This window comes from Staurois parvus, unplaced genomic scaffold (assembly GCF_062004578.1).
Source record: "Staurois parvus isolate SC_StPar_1 unplaced genomic scaffold, SC_StPar_1.0 ptg000131l, whole genome shotgun sequence".
In the NCBI taxonomy this organism is placed as follows: domain Eukaryota; kingdom Metazoa; phylum Chordata; class Amphibia; order Anura; family Ranidae; genus Staurois; species Staurois parvus.
Window position 1 is genome coordinate 9,335,774 of NW_028317927.1, and position 20,591 is coordinate 9,356,364.

Genomic DNA, 20,591 nt, shown 5'->3' on the forward strand with positions numbered 1-20,591 from the left:
ATAAATGAGGTCTAACTAAAGATGTTTATAGGGGAATCAGGACCTCCTTCCTCCTGCTGGTGACCCCTCTAGTGATGCATCCTAGAATTCTATTTGCTTTTCTTCACTGTCTGGCCACACTGTTTGCTCATTTTGCAATCATCCCAAATAAGAAATCCTAAATATTTTCCTCTGTAGGGTTGCCCAACACTGTACCCCCAATATTGTAACCACCTTTCAAAGGATTCTTTTCCCTAGGTGCACTATGTTATGGACACCTCAGGGGATATCAATCCTATTGCTCACCAATGTGTCATTAGCAAAAAGGCATACCTTACCCACCACCCCTTAAGTTATTTAACCACTTGGTAACCGCGCTATAGCTAAATGATGGCTACAGTTCAGTTACACAATTCTGGGAAGGTGTCATATGGCACCCTCCCAGAACGCGCCCTCTCGCGCGCCCTCAGGGGCATGTGCCCGCCAATCTCCATGATCGCTGTGTCCGTAGGACACAGCTGATCATCTGATGAGGTAAAAGGCCAATCACAGTGTCCTTTCACCACATGATCAGCTGTGTCCAATGACACAGCAGATCACAGAGTAAATACAGTTGCTTCGGTTATCGGCAGCACTTTCCTCATGCTGTCACAGCGTGAGCAAAGTACTGCCGATAATCGGCAGCTGTCACAGAGTAGATCAGCACTGATCATCAGTGCCACCCAGCAATGCCACCGACCAGTGACCAGCAGTGCCTCCCACCAGTGCCTAGCAGTGCCATCCATTAGTGCCCCCCAGCAGTGCCACCCATCATTGCTGCCCAGCAGTTGCACCTGTCAGTTCCCAGAAGTGCCGCCCGTCAGTGCCATCTGTCAGCGCCACCCGTCAGTGTCACCTATCAGTGACCATCATTGCTGCATATCAGTGCAGCATCATCAGTGCCTTCTCATCAATGCCCACCAGTGCCACCTCATCAGCGCCACCTCATAAGTGCAGCCTATCAGTGTTCATCAGTGTTGCCTATCCATGCCACCACATCAGTGCTCATCAGTGCAGCCTCATCAACAAATATCAGTGAAGGAGAAAAATTACCTGTTTGCTAAATTTTATAATAGAAACAAAGAAAACCTTTTTTTTCAAATTTTTGCTCTTTTTTTGTTTATAGTGCAAAAAATAAAAAAAGAATATGTTACCCCAACATTTCATATTCCTGATATGTGCCTGTTGTACTATGTACTTGTATGAAAACATATCCTGTTCTCTTTGTATTGCTTCCTTTTTGTGAAATACCTGGTGTTCCTGCCAGTCCACCTGCTCTCCTATTTCATATTGACGCTAGGCATCAGAGCACATCCAACCCAGTGTGGTCAGTTCTCTAGCTGTGTTGGGAAAACAGACTGCCTGTCCTCCACTGATCAGACTTGTGCTGACAGGTCCCTCTGCCATTCACTGGGATGGTTAGTGTAATGCTGTTTCTCCACCCCCCCCCCTCTCCAAGCTCCTAATGCAGCTGAGAACATAGATTATGTGATCACTTATACAAAAAGAAAACAAAAGTATTTATGATTATATATATATATATATATATATATATATATATATATATATATATATATAAAATTACAGGTACTTATATAGTGCTGTCAATTTATGCAGTGCTTTACATATATTGTACATTCACATCAGTCCCTAACCCTCGAGGGGTGTACAATCTAAGGAATTTATAACTCAAATTCATACATACACATACTAGGGACATATAAACAAACACTTGCGCTCAGCATTTAAACAACAAGAATAAATAAAAGCAGCTTGCACATTTGAAGGCAATAATATGATAAATGCAGCGTTAATTATACAATGGTCTTATAGCACTTTAAATGTGATAAAGTCCATAAAGATTTTCAAATGGATGAAAGTAGCTACATAAGAGGAAAGATTTGATCTAAAAGCCGTCACCATTTACCCAAACAAATTGGCCTCTTACCAGACAGTTTGACCTCACAAAAGGTCGGTCAACATGAGCAGTATGGTATATCCTCAAATGCAGCAATGGATCATCAATAGAAATCCCCTCCAGAATAATAAGTAACTTCTCCAACTTCAATAAACCTCCAATTGGCAGAATCTCCCATCAAATGGTAAAGGAATGCATAGAGAAGAAAGGCAACTCATAGTGTAGTATTTAAATTTATAATCAATCAATTTATTTAGGTTCCACATACATGAATGAATAAAACAACCAGCATGGTAAAAGCAGGATGCTTCTAACTGACAAGATTGCTGCTGCCCCTCCAGAGCGTGATGTTGTCACACGGCGAGGCTCCACCCTACACTTTTCATCATCAAAAAAATGTCATCAGGCTTCATACTAGGGCCAATTTAGACAGGATCCAATAACCTACCAGCATGTCTTTGGAGTGTGGGAGGAAACCGGAGTACCTGGAGGAAAACCACGCAGGCACAGGGAGAACATGCAAACTCCAGGCTATATATATATATATATATATATATGCAGAATATTCTGCCTTTCGTTTCTATTTTAAACTGAATGGGTTGTTTTACAAGGTAAGGTGTTAACATATAGTTTAAATTAAGCTCACAGCTGAATGAGTCTGAAAAGTGCCCCTTCTTCTATGAGAGGTAGTCTCCAAACTGCTGAGAGCTGTCTTTAGAAGATCCAGAATGCCCTGAAAATACAGTGTGATGGATATATGATGTATTAAATGTATATTTGTATTGTAAAAATGCTAAAAATGTTAGGGTCCATCAGGTATCTGGTGAACATTGGTGTTAAGAAAAATTTAATGTATTTAGGTCCAGCACTAGAAGTGAAGTCTGTTTTTGGCTATTGATGTGGCAGCCGTGACTCAGGTGCCAAATTGTAGGTACTTTGCAGCCAATACTATTTTATTTAAAGCTAACGTATTTTTTTTTGTGTGTGTTTGTGTGTGGGCAGGGGCAGGGTTGTGTATGTGTGTGGGGACTGATTTATTTTATGTGTAAATTATACATTACAGTTTAATGAAAGGTTCTTTTGTAAGATGACATGTTACATTACATAATATAAGGTTTAATTAAACCATGTCATTTTTTATCCATAGGAAAGCTAGCACCTGTTGTATTTTCCTCCTGTGACAGACATCTTTTGGCAGCTGCTCATAACAGCATTGAAGTGGGAGCCGTGTTTGCTGTCCTCAAAGCTATTCTCATGCTAGGTGCGTTCTCCTTTGTCATTTTCCTAATGCAGTTTTCTGCTTTTAGTATACAGTATATGTTCTCCATCTTATCATTACATTTAACAATGTAACAGAGGTGAACTTCAGAAAACGTGGAGAAGATACAGGTACAAACCATTCAGATATCTACTCTCATTTTTAAATTGCTGTTTTTTTTTTCTGATGACAGATATCTAGTACTGCTGAGCTCAGTGAGTCAATTTTTCAGTTGTTTTCAATTGCCTTTTATAGTAATACATAGCAGCGTTTTTGGCAATCATCAAGTATTTTGTGGCAAAGACATGTAGATATTTTGAATATATTCTCCACTGTGATAAAGGAATGCTGCTGGAACTGAACGTCTGACCTTTTGACTTTGAAAATGTGTTTGTAGCAACAGAGATCATTTGTTCATTGGCCTTGTATCACCCAAAATGCTGTTTTTTTGTCTCCTTTGTCAATGTCTACACCTCCACTTAGTGGTGATTATGGTAATTGCAGGCCTTAACGCTTTTTTTTTTTTTTTCTAGGAGATGCTGCAATCGGCAGTAATAATATTAACTCATCAAAGCACAATAAAGTCACCACAAGTGAAGGGATTGAAGGGAATACAGAAACATCCTTGCAATCCTCTGGAAAACCATTCATCACAGAGACAGCAAGTTTAAGTGAATATGCAAAATATGTTCTAAGGACAATTTGCCAACAGGTAAAGATGTTTTCTGATGGATTTAGAACAGTGGTCTCCAAACTGAGGCCCGGGGCCAGATGTGGCTCTTTTCTTGCCTTTATTTGGCTCTTGGGGCACTATTCCACCAACTGACACCAATGATGGAGCACCATTCCCCCTACTGGCACCACCAATGCGGCACTATTCTTCTCATTAATATCAACAATAGAGCAATACTCCTCCCCTTTAAAGCCAATTATGGGGCACCGATGCTGGGGCATTTTCTACTCTCACTGACCACAGTCTGGCCCCCCTAAGTCCTGATGGACAGTAAACTGGCCCTTTGCTTAGAAAGTTTGGAGACCCCTGATTTAGAACTTACCTATAAGCAATTTAGACTTGTATGTTCATGACACTGATTTTTGTTTTCTCTGTTGGAGCTTAGGAGTGGGTTGGAGATCATTGTTTGAAGGAACCAGAGAGGCTGTGCATGGATAAAGATCTTATTTTGGATCCCGTTCTCTCTAATAAGCAAGCAAGCAAACTACTACAATTAATATGTTATCCTCATGAGATAAGAGAGTCACTAGAAGGAGAAAACATTCAGCAGCTTCACATTAAGCGAATCCTACAGGTAGGAAAGTCAGGCCTAAAGTAGCTGTTGACCCCAGAATGTGTTTTCATGCATCAATAATATTTTAAACCATTTCCATACATCAGAACAAAAGTGTATATGATGCTAACAGCCTATTTCTATTTCTGTTTACCTAGAATCTTGAACAGTGGACACTCAGGCAGTCATGGTTGGAGATCCAGCTGATGATCAAGCAATGCATGAAGGAACCTGTTAGTACTTTATCTCTAGACTCCACATAACATTGTATGTAATAGGGATCATGACGTTTTACTAGCTAGAATATGAAGGAAGCAGTTTTATTAAACCATTTGTCTCTTCTGTTGTTACAGGCATCTAATTCAGTGAATGAGATGAATACACTTTTGGATAATATTGCAAAAGCAACAATAGAAGTGTTCCAGCAGTCTGCTGAGCTAAACAGCAGTTTGAATACCCCTGGCAATGGTCTCTTTAGTGCTAACTGTGCAGGACATGCTGAGAGCAACAACACAAGGCACAATGTGAAATCTGCCATCCTCAGGTATCCAGTCTCATTGCAACTACTTTTTATCAGTTTAGAGTCCATACCTCCCAACTTTTTGAGATGGGAATGAGGGTCACCTATTAGTAAAAGTATGTAGGGATAGGACACACCCCCTGCCATGTCCCCTTAAAGGAGAATTATATAAAAAACATTATTAGTTAAACCACAAGTGCTTTTTTACCACTACTATTCCTTTATACTGGCTTTTGAAACTCACAAATGAAGCAATTTAAACATTGGGTGAAAGGTTTAGCACTGAGAAACACTTTTTGAAAGATAAATAGTGCATTTTATATACAACTATATAGATCAGACCAAAATGAGGGACAAATGAGGATGACAGAGGGGCAGAAGGACTTTGTTCCAATTCAGAGAAAGTCCATCAAAATCAGGGACAGTTGGGAGCTATTAGAGTGCAGAAGTACAAATGTTTAGGAAGAATTATCACAATTTATTATCTGTTCAGTTATAGTGTAGCTAAAACTGTTGTGTTTTTGTTTTTTTTAGATTGAATGGGGAAGGGTAAGCACAGCTATCACATTTACTGTATATTGCTGTTCATGTCCATGCTGCGTAGATTTACCTTCTTTATGGGGTTGGTTTACTAAAGACAAATAGGCTGTTTATTTTGAAAGCGAAATTGCACTTTGCAAATGAATTTGCCACAGGGCTTGGTGAGTGGGATGAAGTTTAATTTTGCAAAGAATGCCCGATCACGTGCAAGAAAAAAAAAAGTAACAGCATTTTTGCTCACACATGATTGGAAGTTGGATGTCAGCAGAACTTCACCTCTTTCACTAAACTCTGGGGCAAATTCCGATGCAAGTACATAGCCTATTTTCGTGTAGTTAAGCAATCACAATTTGTCTCGGTGACCATTATCACCTAAATAGAAAGCAATAGGAAATCAGTAACTTTACGGTCACCAAAACAACAAATCTGTCAATAGGGATACCAAAGAGGTGGATTCCACTCACGTGGAGATACCTGCTCATTTCCTATTGCATTTCATTGACAAGACATGATGGGAAATCTCCCCAACAGAACACAGTCAGCAAAAATAAAATGACAGGGGTTTAGGACCTTTCCTACTCTATCCAAAAATTAAAAGCATTTTGGTTGTGATACTCTGTAATCTACAAACCAATGAGCAACACTAGCAACAACAAAACAAATCAATAGATTCTCTGCAATAATGATTGGTAGCATGAAAATATGTGATATTTACTGGGCATACAGGTAGGTATCAGCAGTTTTTTCAGTTCATGAGAATGAGGTGCTCATATAACTTAGCATGTAATTTGGCAGTTCTGATCTACTGTATACCCTATCATAACAGCTGTCCATAGGCCATTTATAAACATCCTGGACTTGGAGCTTGGTATCATTTTTTTAAACTGTGATTGGCTATTCAGTAAAAGTTACGTAGACAGCTCTGCAGAAGACGAACCACCTACCTCTGAGAAGCCTGGGGCCACAGTTAACTGCGCCAGATCTAAGAGCGGGAGGTGAAAGAAGAACATCCCTTCTCTGATCTCCTCTGCAAGTAATAAAGGTGGAAGCGACAAGCATTTTGTTACTTCCAGTTTCAGTTTTCATTCATTCCCTTACCATACCTGGGGAAGCAAGTAATAAAGCTTAATTTGTGCTTGAAGTTGCAGTGGAGGGCAGTGGAGACATTGGGGATCTGACTGACCCCTAAGGTCTCCATAAAAAGAAGCTGTCGGTCCCCTGTTTCTGTGCATACAATTAAGTGAATAACTTCACACACTGTGACACACCTGGCTGAGCAGGGGATGCTTACTGCAGGTTCTGCAGACCAAGCTACAAATAAATAAAATTAGGTAAGAAATTTTAAAGCACTCTCCTCCTACCTGCACATGCATGTGAATGCTAATGAAGCATAGGACCTGCACATGTATTTAAACAGCAATTTCACCACACATGTAAAGTATAGCTGTAAAAGTCGGAGACCAAGAATTCCAGAGTCATAATTCATGGTCAACTCTAAATTGATAACCTGTAAAGGCTTTTAAAGTTTAGGTACCATTTCACAGGTCGCCATTTTACAGGTGCATGCAATTTTGGGTCTTGGCCTGTTCGGTATCTATTTACTTGATACATCAACACCTTACCAAAAAATGGGTATTATGTTATGTTTGTGTGTACTAGAATTCATTTAGCCTATTGTTTACTAAAAATATGCAATTGATAAACAGTTGTGCGAATATCATACAACATAAAAAATTGCACCTGCTGCCCATTTAGTCTACAGGGCCTCTGGTTTCAGGAAATAATGGGGGGTAGTAAGTAATGAAGTAATGTTCCAGCAAAAAATGCTGGTTTTAAAGTAAAACTCTGTGATAAGCAAATATTGGATAATTACAAGAGACTTGTATTCTTACTTCAATCTTGGTGTGCATTGTGTATTTCTTGCAGATCTGTGCAGTAATGCAGTGTGAAACTTTATTTCTGTACAGGACCTTCCTGTAATAAAGACCAATTACTGCTGCTTTTTTTCCTTGTGTAGGCTGACTGGTCTTGTATCCATGCACTTCTAAGTTTCTGCAGGCAACCTGTAGTGGGTGGACCTGCTGGGTCTCCCCCCCATAGCTCTGCTGTCTGCACAAGCTATGTACAGAACAGTGATGATGTCACTGCTCATTTTACAATGTAATATCTGGGTCTGCAAAGGTATTTGATGTACACAAAGTAGATTTATGTAATTTGTGGTTATTGAGGAATATATTTATATGAGAGGGTTTTTTTACCCAGAGTTCAGCTTCTATATGTGTGTAAAATATAAAAAAAAATTGACTCAGATGCAGAGTGGTTTATGGTTAATCATTCTGCTTTAACTATGATTAGTTGTCTACATGTATACAAACATGACTTTTGTGTGTTGGGTTTAGCTCATCTGAAAGGAGAGGTGTCTGGCTTGTGGCACCTCTGATTGCTAAATTGCCCACTTCGGTGCAAGGCAGAGTGCTAAAGGCAGCTGGAGAGGAACTGGAGAAAGGGCAGCATCTGGGCTCATCCTCCAAGAAAGAACGGGACAGGCAAAAACAAAAAAGGTAAAATATTCTTATATATTATTTCATATATTATTATTATTATTATGTGTTCATGGTTCAGTAGAACAACTGACAATACTTTTTAAATTATCCTATTAAAGAGGACCTATTAAGAGGTATATTTATAAATTATTTCACACAAGATTTACACAAATTTCAACAAATTCATACATCTTTCTAATTTGATTCAGTTGGGAATCCCTGGTAAAAGTTGTATGTCTTTTGGGTGAAAACACTCATAAATCAACCGACCCCAAGTGTATTTATAGTTTTAGTACCTAATTTTATTTTTGTAGTTTTGATTTGTAGAAACCAGTAGAAACTGGTTTAAAACATCAATGTTACTGTGACAGGGATTATAAGTAGATTGCTTATCGCACAAATTCCTATTATACAAAAACTATTTGTGAATTTTTGAGATGGTGCAGCACGTGTATGTAATGCTTGACCATGAAGATCACTCTTAAAAAGAGAACATACCCAAGATAACTGCAGCTTGATACACCATAACAAAGCATAAAGGTCCAAAACCATATAAAAGTTCACCTGGTCACACTCTAAGGCAGTGGTTCTCAACCTTCCTAATGCCGAGACCCTTTAAAACAGTTCCTCATGTTGTGGTGACCCCCAACCATAAAATTATTTTTGTTACTACTTCATAGCTGTAATTTTGCTACTATTATGAATCATAATGTAAATATCTGATATGCGGTTTCTCAATTCCTGCTGTAATTATTGATGTAAAACCATACTGTAAAAAATATTCACATATTTTCTTTTCTTAACGTTCTTCTCTACACGATCCATGGCGCTCACACAGGGGTACACTGAGGAACCCCCCTATAAATGAGGCCTTCGTACACACAGGACAGGTATTCCCAACACACCCACTGAGACCTTCCCTGGGACTGGACTAGCAGTGGAAACTCCCAGCTACACACAGGAGGAGGAGTGCTGAGTATCAGCTCTGAGTGACATTTCTATGGGGTCAACACACTACAGAACCCCCTCCTCCTCCATATCAGAAGAGACATCTGCAGGTATCTGTACACTGACTATCCCATATCAACAATGGCAGCAGCCAGGAGATTCCCCTTCCCCTACACAGCACACACTGCCAGGCAGAACAGCAGCTCTTCTCATTGCTGCCATACAAGGCGTCACACCTCCCCCATCCCCATCACACAGAGCAGCCAGCTCTCTTCACACACGGCCCGCTGTCACCTCTACACCGTCACCATCTTGGATCTGCTCTCCCCCCTCCTCCACCCAGTCCCCAGCTAGCCAGCTCCCTGACAGAGGCCACGCCCAATCTGAGGACATCAAAACTTCTTCACTGGCGCTTCCCATTGACATGTCACCTCGTCTGGTTGGTCAAGTTCTAGTTTAATGCCAATAAGCCCTGCCCCGCATTTAGAGCTGGGGATGATGTCGCCGCTCAGCGATGATTGGGGGAGCAGTGCAGACAATGGGCAGGGCGGATGTTGTGGGAGATGATAGGCTGGGGCAGAGGGGTCAGGTGTCATCACTGCTGACTGTTCTCTTACTCGTATGTGGGCGTATCTGCATGTGGGCGGACCCGCCTGGAGACGGATAGAGGAGCGGTGTCTCAGTTCCTAAGACCATCAGAAATATGTGTTTTCTGATGGTCTTAAGGGACCCCTGTGAAAGGGTCGTTCGACCCCCAAAGGGGTTGCGACCCACAGGTTGAGAACCGCTGCTCTAAGGTGTCCAAGAGCTCTCACCATACAAATACATGAAACAGTTCACATCACACCACTGGCAGTCCAAGAATGGAGAAGCCAGCAGTATTCACATAAGATGGGGAACTACTAATCCAGAATCCAGCAGCTTTCTCTATTGGCAACAGCAGTAGATCACAAAAAAGAGTTTCACCGGCAGGAAAATACAGTTGTGCTCACAAGTTTACATACCCTGGCAGAAATTGTGAAATTTTGGCATTGATATTGAAAATATGACTGATCATGCCAAAAAAATGCTTTTATTGAAGGATGATGATCATATGAAGCCATTTATTATCAAATAGTTGTTTGGCTCCTTTTTAAATCATAATGATAACAGAAATCACCCAAATGGCCCGGATCAAAAGTGTACATACCCTAGAATGTTTGGCCTTGGTACAGACACACAAGGTGACACACACGGGTTAAAATGCCAATTAGAGGTTAATATCCCACATCGGTGGCTTTTTAAATTGCAATTGGTGTCAGTGTATAAATAGTCAATGAGTTTGTTAGCTCTTAAGTGGAAGCACTGACTAGGCTAGATTCTGAGCCATGGGGATAAGAAAAGAGCTGTCAAAGGTCCTGCGAAACAAGGTAAAAGAACTTTAAAAAGATGGAAAAGGACATAAAAAGATGTCCAAAGCCTTGAATATGCAAATCAGTACTGTTAAATCACCTATTAAGAAGTGGAAAGTTCGGGGATCTCTTGATACCAAGCCAAGGTCAGGTAGACCAAGAAAGACTGCAGCCATAACTGACAGAAGAATTGTCTGGGATTCAAAGAAAAACCCACAGACAACTTCAAAAGAAAAACAGGCTGCTCTGGAAAAAGATGGTGTGGTTATTTTTAAGGAGTACAATACGTTGATACTTGAACGAAAATGAGCTGTTTGGTCAAGGTGCCAGAAATAAGCTTTTACTGCACCAATGCTACAAAAAAGCCCAGTTACAATATGCCTGACAACACCTTGAGGTGCCTAACCAGGCCTTTTTGTGTCATTGATGCAGTAAAGACGTCTTTCTGGCATCTCGACCATGCAGCACATTTTTGTTCAAGTGTCATCATATTGTGCTCTTTCAAAACAACCACACTGTCTATTCTACTACTAACAATTCTTTGCAAGCATGCTATCTGAGTAACTCTTTAGGGTTTCCACACCCAAGTAGTACGTAGGAATCAGAATCTGCTTAATAAAGACCTCGACAGCCGGTCTATGACATTCAGCATATGGTGCAGTCTTTGGAGGAAAGTTACTCTGAGTATTACTATGTATCTCTCCCTCTGTAGGTTTAGAGGAACATGGAACTGAGTCAGTGACAGTCAGCGCTAAGAAAATTAAGGATGGGATTCAGGGACAGGTGTAAGGGCAGTAATAGTAGGAGCCACCACTTTGTCATAGTTCTCCTCATCTTTCTCCTTGTCTCCTCAAGGTCAGTCATATGATGCATGTAGTTCATACTCAGAGTCACCAAGGGTCTGTTTGCTAAGACATTGGATAGAGGAAGGGGCTGGGGACTCAAATAACTAATTAAAGGGTCAGAAAGTTTTAGCTGTAGCTTTATCTTGAGCAGCACATTTCTGACCTCTTCTTGGGTCTCAGTGACAGTCAAAAACACAGCTTGCATGTCAAAAACACGAAATTCCCACATTCCATGGTCAGGGTCTAGGGTTTTCCAAATAAGCCCTCACTTGTACAGTTCATCTTCAAAGGAGCTGTTGGTTTTACAGGTCCTTCTAGCATTTCTTTTGGTGATCTGACCTACAACTGCCCTAGATGACCCAGCAATGACAGCTAAATAACAGAAATCTATCCACTCAGATTTGCTTGAATGATTTATTGGCTCAAAGTCCAAGGGAGAAAGGAATAGGGTTTGCAGGATTCCCAACCAGTAATAAGAATCGTTCCACTCAAACAGAACTAATTTCAGCTCCTCCCATGAGCCAAGTATGTGCCTTTAAGCTGTGACCAGCAATTCTTCAATGTCTGCCTTTAAACTGACACCAGCAATAGACTGAACAAGATGCTCCCCCTTTGCGGCCACCTTCCTATCTTCCAGGCCATAGTCTTATGTCCCACTCCCTAGGAAAGGATTCTGAAACTGATGAGGCTTCCCTATGCAGCAGGCCTGATAGGTAAAAAGGCTCTGGACAGTGGATCTCTTCTCCTGCTTGGGTCCCTGGACTCACATCCTCTTTAAGCAAAGCCTGGGAGGCAAATACCTTTCTGAAAACATTCCTCGAATATGTATCTCCTTTCTCAGCCCACACCACTGGCAAAAGAAATCTAATGATCAGCTAGGGTGAAATAAGTATTCATAACCCAAAACATTGTACCTTGCATAATCTGTTTGTCAAAACCCCCAACAGCAGGCAGAAGCAAGCAATGCTGTGTAGGCCATGGGTCTCCAAACCTTCTAAGCAAAGGGCAAGTTTACTGTCCTTCAGGCTTTAGGTGGGGTCAGACTGCAGCCAGTAGAAAATGTCCCAGCATCAGTGCCCCATTGTTGGTATCAATGAGAAGAATAGTGTCCCATTACTGGTGTCAGTTAGTGAAATAGTGCACCAAAGGCCAGAAAAAGACAAGCAAAGGGCCACATCCGGCCCCCCATGCAGCAGTTTGGAAACCACTCCTCTAGACTTAGGGGAAACCCAGCAAACACAGAATAAAATAGCAATTAGAGCGCCTGCTAGTTGCTGTCCAGCTGCACTTTAAATTTAGACTAGTAACACCCCAACCTTGACAGGGTCCCTAATCCATGAAGAAATTCATAAAATCTAGTATAGTCACCAAACAGGCGACATGGTATATGGAGAAGAAAATGTAGTGTGATATTACAAGTCATTGTAGCATCTGGAAACTTCATTTGTTATATAATGTTAGACATGCATATGTGATATACTGTTACTGTTCCCAGTTTGCCATGTTACAAATGTACAGTATTGTAAAATATTATACCATTTTTCATTCATCTTATGTAGCATGTCCCTGCTGAGTCAGCACCCATTCCTATCACTGGTACTCACCTGCTTAAAGGGACAGGATGAGCAGAGAGAAGGTCTTCTCACATCACTGCAAAATCAGCTGAATCAGGTACAGTGTACAGTGTTGTACTACAGAAAAAATATACCTGACAAGATATTGAAAAGTGTCAAAATCCAATCAGTTTGGGCTTTTGAAGTCTAGCAGTTTATGGATTTATTGGTAAATCTTAGTCTTGGCAGAATTTTAAAAGCACAGTAATCTCACCAATGTTCCCTGTCTATCTATGCCTTTACATCATTCATACACAGATTTTTTTTGGCTACTAATATTTGCAGCATTTTAACAACCTACCATAAATACATTTATTAATAGTAATCTTATCAGTATACAGTATATTAATGTTTTTAGTTCATTGCTTCTATGAATATTTTGTGGTTATCTTTGTTTATCACGGCAACCATATTTGCTTATTACATACAAGGGTTCTGCTTCTTGCTTTGCATTGCACCTCAATAGTTGTACTTTGTTTGTTTTCACATTGGAAGTCTGTCTATGAGTTGGACAAATCATTTAAAATTTGCATTCCCTTTGCAGCTGATTTGTTATTTCTTATAACTTATGTTATGGCTCATTTATACCAGAGAACATTGTATTACAATGCACGTATTTTAGTGTGCTTTGGTGCATTGCAGCATACTTATTAGGGGGAGCATTCTAAATTTTCCTGCAACACAAAAAAAACAGGTTATTGGGTGTTCTGGTGGGCTGCAAGTGTGTTCTGGACATGCTTGGGGTGAATGGCACTGCAAAGCATAAAGCATGTTAGACTGCTGCTTGCTGTGGTAAAGTGTTACCAAAGCCTTAAGCCTGGGTTCATATATATGCGGTGCGACACATCGCATGTGATTCGCACAGGAACCACACTGCATTCCTATGCAAATCACATACGATTTCTGTGCGGTGCATTTTGAGCCATACATTTTGTATGGTTCAATTCGCGCCGCATCTGCACCAAAAAAGTGCAGGACCCTTTTTTAGTCCGCACACCCATGCAATCCAATTCTGCACGTCGCACTGCATTTTGCGAACTGATTTCAGGGTATGATTAGCTTAAAATACACACCCGCAGCTGTTCGTAGGAATGGGGTGCGATTATGATGCGGTGCGGAAATCGCACAGAAACCGCTGCAAATACCACTCCGCATTAGTGTGAACCGAGGCTGAAGCTCAACTTCAGGCAACAGCTAATTACACAGATAAATTGCATTTAAGAGAGCTGTTTTATTTGTTAAATGATTTGTACTTCTGTCCATCCATTCCTGTGTTCTGCACTGCCAGACAACACCGTTAGGAAGATGAAAACCCTTTCTCTGCTTTAGTTGCAGACTGTAGAAGGAATTCATTGGTGTCCTCTCAGCCAGAAGACTGGACAGTGAAAGAGCAGCAGCAAAGTGATAAGGATACTAAGACAAATTCTGAAAGTTACACTAGCTGCATTTAAAAATTTGTAATAATAAGTTATAGCAGAGCGACACTAGTTTGTCTCTTAGATTGTAAGCTCTAACAAGCAGGGCCTTCTGAATCCTGCTGTTATCATTTGTATTGTAATTGTACTGTCTGCCCTTATGTTGTACAGCGCTGTGTAAACTGGTGGTGCTATATAAATCCTGCATAATAATAATAATAATAATAATATAGTACGAGTCAGAATATTTGCTGTAAGTGCTCCCTCTAGTGGCAAATCTTCAATTCTCTACATTTAATACAATAGCAAAAATATAGAAAAGAAAGCATTCAAATTATGAAAGCCATATTGTTTATATAAGACATACGTTTTACAATTACAGATTGCCAAATATGTTCTTTTACTCACTTTGCCAGACTGAAAAAATATCATCATCACCAGTTTTATTAGGTACCAGTATCAAGTATTAGGTATCAGTAGTGTGGTTTTACTTTACATGTGGACAGCTAGCAAGAGGTCAGCTTAGAAAATGATTAGGATTTTTATACCTCAAATTACATCCCCTGCACTATACTGACTGTCCTTTAAAGACTAATTACATCTTTTGCAAAAACAAATAAATGTACTGTATATACATTTATATCGATTGATTGTATATACATACATTGATTGAATATGCTGATTGAAAAAAAAGTAAATTTATCTATTTATTTATATAGCAATGGAGCCTGCAAAGCATTGTTACCATGATCAGTGGATCAAGGGGCAGTGCTCAAGCTCCTGCAGACTATACCACCAGACTCAATTTCATACCGAGGTTCATATACTACATACACTATAACTACCCCCAAGTCTGTTAGTCTGAGCCTCATCTTGTCCATTCTGTTTGTGTTGCAACCCCTCCCCTATATGAACATAAAATAGGAAATTGGAAATCGGACTTTAAACATGTCCCCAAGGTTCATACAATTATATCAAGAAACCAAAGTGTATACAGTTGCAAGAAAAAGTATGTGAACCCCTTGGGATTACGTGGAGTTTTGCATGAATTGGGCACAAAATGTGCTCTGAACGTCATCTAAGTCACAACAATAGAAGAACACAGTCTGCTGAACATAATACTACACAAACATTAGATGTTGCCATGGTTTAATTGCACATAACATGTAAACATTCACAGTGCAGGGAGGAAAAAGTATGTGAGGCCCTAGCTTAATGACTTCTCCCAGAGATAATTGGAGCCAGGAGTGAGCCAACCTTGACTCCAATCAGTGTGATGATATTGGATGTGTTGCTGACAGCTGTCCTGCCCTTAAAAAACACACACCTGCTTTGGGTTTACTGGTTTCAAGAAGCATTGTCTGATGTGAACCATGCCTCGCAGAAAAGAGCCCTCAGAAGACCTACAATCAAGAATTGTTGACTTGCATGAAGCTGGAAAGGGTTACAAAAGTATCTCCAAAAGCCTTGATGTTCATGTGTCCACGGTAAGGCAGACTGTCTACAAATGGAGAAAGTTTAGCACTGTTGCTACTCTCCCTAGGCGTGGTCGTCCTGTAAAAATGACTGCAAGAGCACAGCGCAGAATGCTGCATGAGGTAAAGAAGAATCCCAGAGTGTCAGCTAAAGACTTACAGAAATCTCTGGCACATGCTAACATTTTTGTTGACACATCTACAATAAGGAAAACATTAAACAAGAATGGAGTACATGGGAGGACACCACGGAGGAAGCCATTGCTGAAGAAAAAAGAATATTGCAGCACGTTTGAAGTTTGCAAAAGAGCACCTGGATGTTCCACAGCACTACTGGCAAAATATACTGTGGACAGATGAAACCAAGATTGAGTTGTTTGGGAAGAACACACAACACTATGTGTGGAGAAAAAAAGGCACAGCACACCAACATCAAAACCTCATTCCCACTGTAAAACATGGCGGAGGGAGCATCATGGTTTGGGGCTGCTTTGCTGCCTCAGGGCCTGGACGGATTGTTGTCATTGATGGGAAAATGAATTCCAGAGTTTATCAAGACATTTTGCAGGAAAACGTACGCCAACTGAAGCTCCGCAGAGGATGGGTGATGTAACAGGACAATGACCCAAAGCATACAAGTAATTCAACAAAACAATGGCTGCAACAGCACAGAATACGTCTTCTGGAGTGGCCCAGTCAGAGTCCTGACCTCAACCCGGTTGAAATGCTGTGGCATGACCTTAAGAGAGCGATTCACACCAGACATCCCAAGAATATTGCTACACTGAAACAGTTTTGTGAAAAGGAGTGGTCCAAAATTACTCCAGATCATTGTGCAGGTCTGATCTGCAACTACAGGAAATGTTTGGTTGAGGTTATTGCTGCCAAAGGAGGGTCAATCAGTTATTAAGTCCAAAGGTTCACATACTTTTTCCTCCCTGCACTGTGAATGTTTACATGTTATGTGCAATTAAACCATGGCAACATCTAATGTTTGTGTATTATGTTCAGCAGACTGTGTTCTTCTATTGTTGTGCCCAATTCATGCAAAACTCCACGTAATCCCAAGGGGTTCACATACTTTTTCTTGCAACTGTAGATCGCTTTCACCCCCCAGGTACAGGTTGGCATACAACGGGGCACACGTGGTCCCCATCACAACCCCCTGCACCTGGAGGTAGAGGGAGCAAGCGAACAAAAACACATTGTGAGTCAAAATGAATTCCAAAAGTTCAGAAATAAAAAAGATTGTACTGCTCATAAACAGTGCTCTTTTCGTTCAGAAAGATAGATATGACATTCAAACCAGATGTGTGAGGAATACTTGAATATAAAGCCTCCACTATCGAGGCCAAAACAGTTTGTTCAGTAACATGTAAGTTATCCAATGTTGTTAGAAGATGAATGGTATCTTTGAGATATGACGGTAATGATTCCACATGGGGGCGAAGATAATCATCCACCATTTTACTAGTTTTGTGTGTAAGAGAATTGATACCCGATATTATTGGTCTGCCGGGTAGTACCTTTAGAACTTTATGGACCTTAGGTAGAGTATAAACCGTGGGGGGTTACTGAAAATTTAACCTTTAAAAAGTCACAAGTATTCTTGGAAATGAGATTAATAGAATGTGCTCTATCAATTATAGCTTCAAATTGTCTCTGGAAAATAGCAACAGCAGATGGTGCAATTCTACAGTACGTATGTGCATTTTTTTTGGCACATAGAAGTGTATTGTTCTTCTAGCATAATAACTATATTGCCTCCCTTATTTTAGGGTTTGATTATGATCCCTTCTCGTTGTTGGTGTTGATGAAAAGCACATTGTTGGGCATAGGTTAGATTTGATGAGTTGGAGGCTGCAGCAATTTTTGTCTATATCTTTAGATACAACATCTAATAACAGTTTAACCCTGGGATTGTTAGAATCTGGAAATCTGCATGATTTATTTTTATATTCTCCCCCCCCCCTCCCCCCATATGATCTAGTGTAAAACTTCTGGCAATGGTTGCCCCAGAGTGGAAAATTCACATCCAATAGTTTATGGTTTTGCTGAACATAGCAAAGGCTAGGCATGTCTGCAATTCCTCTGCTTTTCCAGCATATTCTTTCACTTCCCAGGTGCAAGTTGCTTTTATTTTTTTTATTTAATTATAGTCAAGGCATTGGAGGCATAGCTGCCGAGGGAAAACCTATGGCCATAGGTTGCCTGCCCTTCCACAATGCAGGGGGGAAATCCTACAAACAGAAGTTTGTCATCCTTTGGCAACAGGCTGCCTGTCCTTCCTCAAATCAGGACATATTTTTATTTATATTTTGAAATATATATTTAGATATATATTTACACAATTTTTTTGTTAGTACCTGTTTTTTTTTAATTCGAGATCCACAGTTTACACTTTGTTTTGAGCACATTACCACATACTTCTAATGTGCACCAAAACAACTCATATTTTTCCAGTCTATTGCCATAGTTTCCATTAAATGTTACCAATTTACCTATAAAAAAAACATTCATGCAGGTCCAAAGTGGGAGGAAAGGGGTTCTACACGTGGTAATAGCAGAGGCAAGCAGGTTCTGCAAAGCAAAGCTGTGCTCCAGCCGCATCATCTATAGTCAGCGCATGTCTGTCTTTTGTATCTCAGAATAGCTATGCTATACAGCCACAGCATGCCTAGGAGGTAGTTAAGTGGCTAACAAAACTTCTTCTTCTTACTTCTCCCAGCTGCAGAACAGCCATTTGCATGCAAGCTCTGCTAATGCACCCCTTTCATCCTCCTCTAAGTTCAGAGGCAGAGCAGCAATATGCTTGTAACTACTGCTAATGCACCTTTTGTTCCTCCTCCAGTACTCCTCCCAGGTGCAAAGCAGCCACTTGCCTGCAAGTGCTGCTAATGTGCCCTTTTCCTCCTCCCCCTCCTCCCAGACACAAAACATTTTTTCTTTAAAAATAAAGGTGTTCCGAAAAAAAGAAAACACTTACCTTGGCTTCTGGTGCTTCTGAAAGGCACAGTAATGTCACCATACTTCACTGCTGCCTCCTGGGAAAGCTTGACACTCAGAATTCCATAGGCTTGTGCTCCAACTTACTGCCAGGGCCTATTCTCATGGGTTTTTGGGTGCCCTGTTATCCTTTTCCTAGGAGGCAGTGATGAGGCAGAGTGATGTTACCTCTGCCCTCCAGAGGCATTGGAAGCTTGGCCAAGGTAAGTATTCTTCTCTTTTTATAGCTAAAACCTTATTTTTATATCACCTTTGCAATCAATTTGACTTGTGTCGACAGGGAAGCGTTCAATAGATTAACTGTATCCAATGAAGAATGGTTTATCAACAGTGATAGTTCTAGTGCACATGAATTTTAATGACATGTCAATATGCCTTTACTCCCTGCAGATTTTGAGTAACTGGAGAGAGGAGAAATACCAAGATGATGTGAAAGCTCGCCAGATGATGCATGAGGCTCTTCAATTACGTCTGAATTTGGTAACTTTTATCTCAAGGATACTATATATATATATATATATATATATATATATATATATATATATATATATACACACTGTATTCATATCAATCAGTTGAATGTGCTTTTTTTCAATCCTCCAGTTATGTGCAAAGGTGACTCCTATTTCTTAAATTGATCTGCATGAAATGGGGATTTAACCTGCTTCACTGGACTGACTGAATATTTTGCGGTTTTAGATAAACTCCATTATGTCAAAGAAATGTGTTGAATACAGAATCATAGATATGTAAATGAAAACGAACTACAGATTGCAAAAGATAGCAGGACCAACCCCAAAACATTCTTCAAATATATTAATAGTAAAGAGGTCCTGTCCTAGCATGTAGGCCCTTTACAAAATAATCTAGAGTGGGTGATTTGCGACAAAGAGAAGGCAAATTTATTACATACCTTCTTCAGCTTTGTGTATACAAAGGAGCATGGGGGAGCTCTTGTGCATAATGGGCATGGTATTGGTCCAGATGATCCACATTGGCTCACAACTGATATGATCCAAAAATATTTAGACAGAATAAAGGTGAATAAAGCATTTGGACCGAATGGCATACACCCACGGGTCCTTAAAGAATTGAGCTCTGTCATTTCAAAGCCATTGTTTCAAATTTTTAGGGACTCTTTAATGACTGGCATAGTAACACTGGATTGGTGCAAGGCCAATTTTGTGCCAGTGTTTAAAAAGGGGTCAAAATCTTTACAAAGTAATTATAGACCTGATATTTTAACTTCTATAGTTGGAAATGAGTTCTTGCTGGAAAAAAAATATTTTAAGCAACAGACAGCATAGATTCATGAAAGACAGAAGTTGTCAAACAAATCTGATTTCTTTTTATGAGGAGGTGAGCAAAACCTTGGACAGAGGGGTGGCGGTGGACATGGTATACTTGGATTTTGCAAAAGAGTTTGACACAGTTCCCCACACACGGCTAATGTGTAAGGTAAAGTCTACGGGCTTGGAAAAATATGTATGTAACTGGATAGAAAACTGACTAAAAGATCGTATTCAGAGAGTAGTGGTTAATGATTCATACCCTGAATGGTCTAGGGCTGTCAGTGGTGTACCCCAAGGTTCAGTTTTGGGACCCTTACTTTTTAATATATTTGTAAACAATATAGGGTCTGGGATTAAAAATACCATTTCAGTCTTTGCGGATGACACCAAGCTGTGCAGTGGAAAAACGTGCTTACAGGATGTCTTCAACTTACAAGCCGACCTCAATGCACTGTTTAATTGGGCAACTATGTGGCAAATGAGGTTTAATGTTCAGAAATGTAAGGTTATGCACTTGGGGGCT

The 20,591-nt window shown here is 40.2% G+C and overlaps 1 protein-coding gene across 1 annotated transcript in view; it reads left to right on the forward strand.

Moving 5' to 3' along the window:
• MED12L (mediator complex subunit 12L) overlaps window positions 1-20,591 on the forward strand; it is a 464,120-nt gene that overhangs the window by 412,992 nt on the left and 30,537 nt on the right. The window contains exons 25-32 of the mRNA XM_089672604.1: window positions 3,084-3,197; window positions 3,728-3,906; window positions 4,313-4,501; window positions 4,639-4,713; window positions 4,834-5,024; window positions 7,940-8,101; window positions 12,827-12,938; window positions 19,167-19,256. Coding sequence (XP_089528730.1) covers window positions 3,084-3,197; window positions 3,728-3,906; window positions 4,313-4,501; window positions 4,639-4,713; window positions 4,834-5,024; window positions 7,940-8,101; window positions 12,827-12,938; window positions 19,167-19,256 — 1,112 coding nt within the window. The remainder of the gene's footprint in view (window positions 1-3,083; window positions 3,198-3,727; window positions 3,907-4,312; window positions 4,502-4,638; window positions 4,714-4,833; window positions 5,025-7,939; window positions 8,102-12,826; window positions 12,939-19,166; window positions 19,257-20,591) is intronic.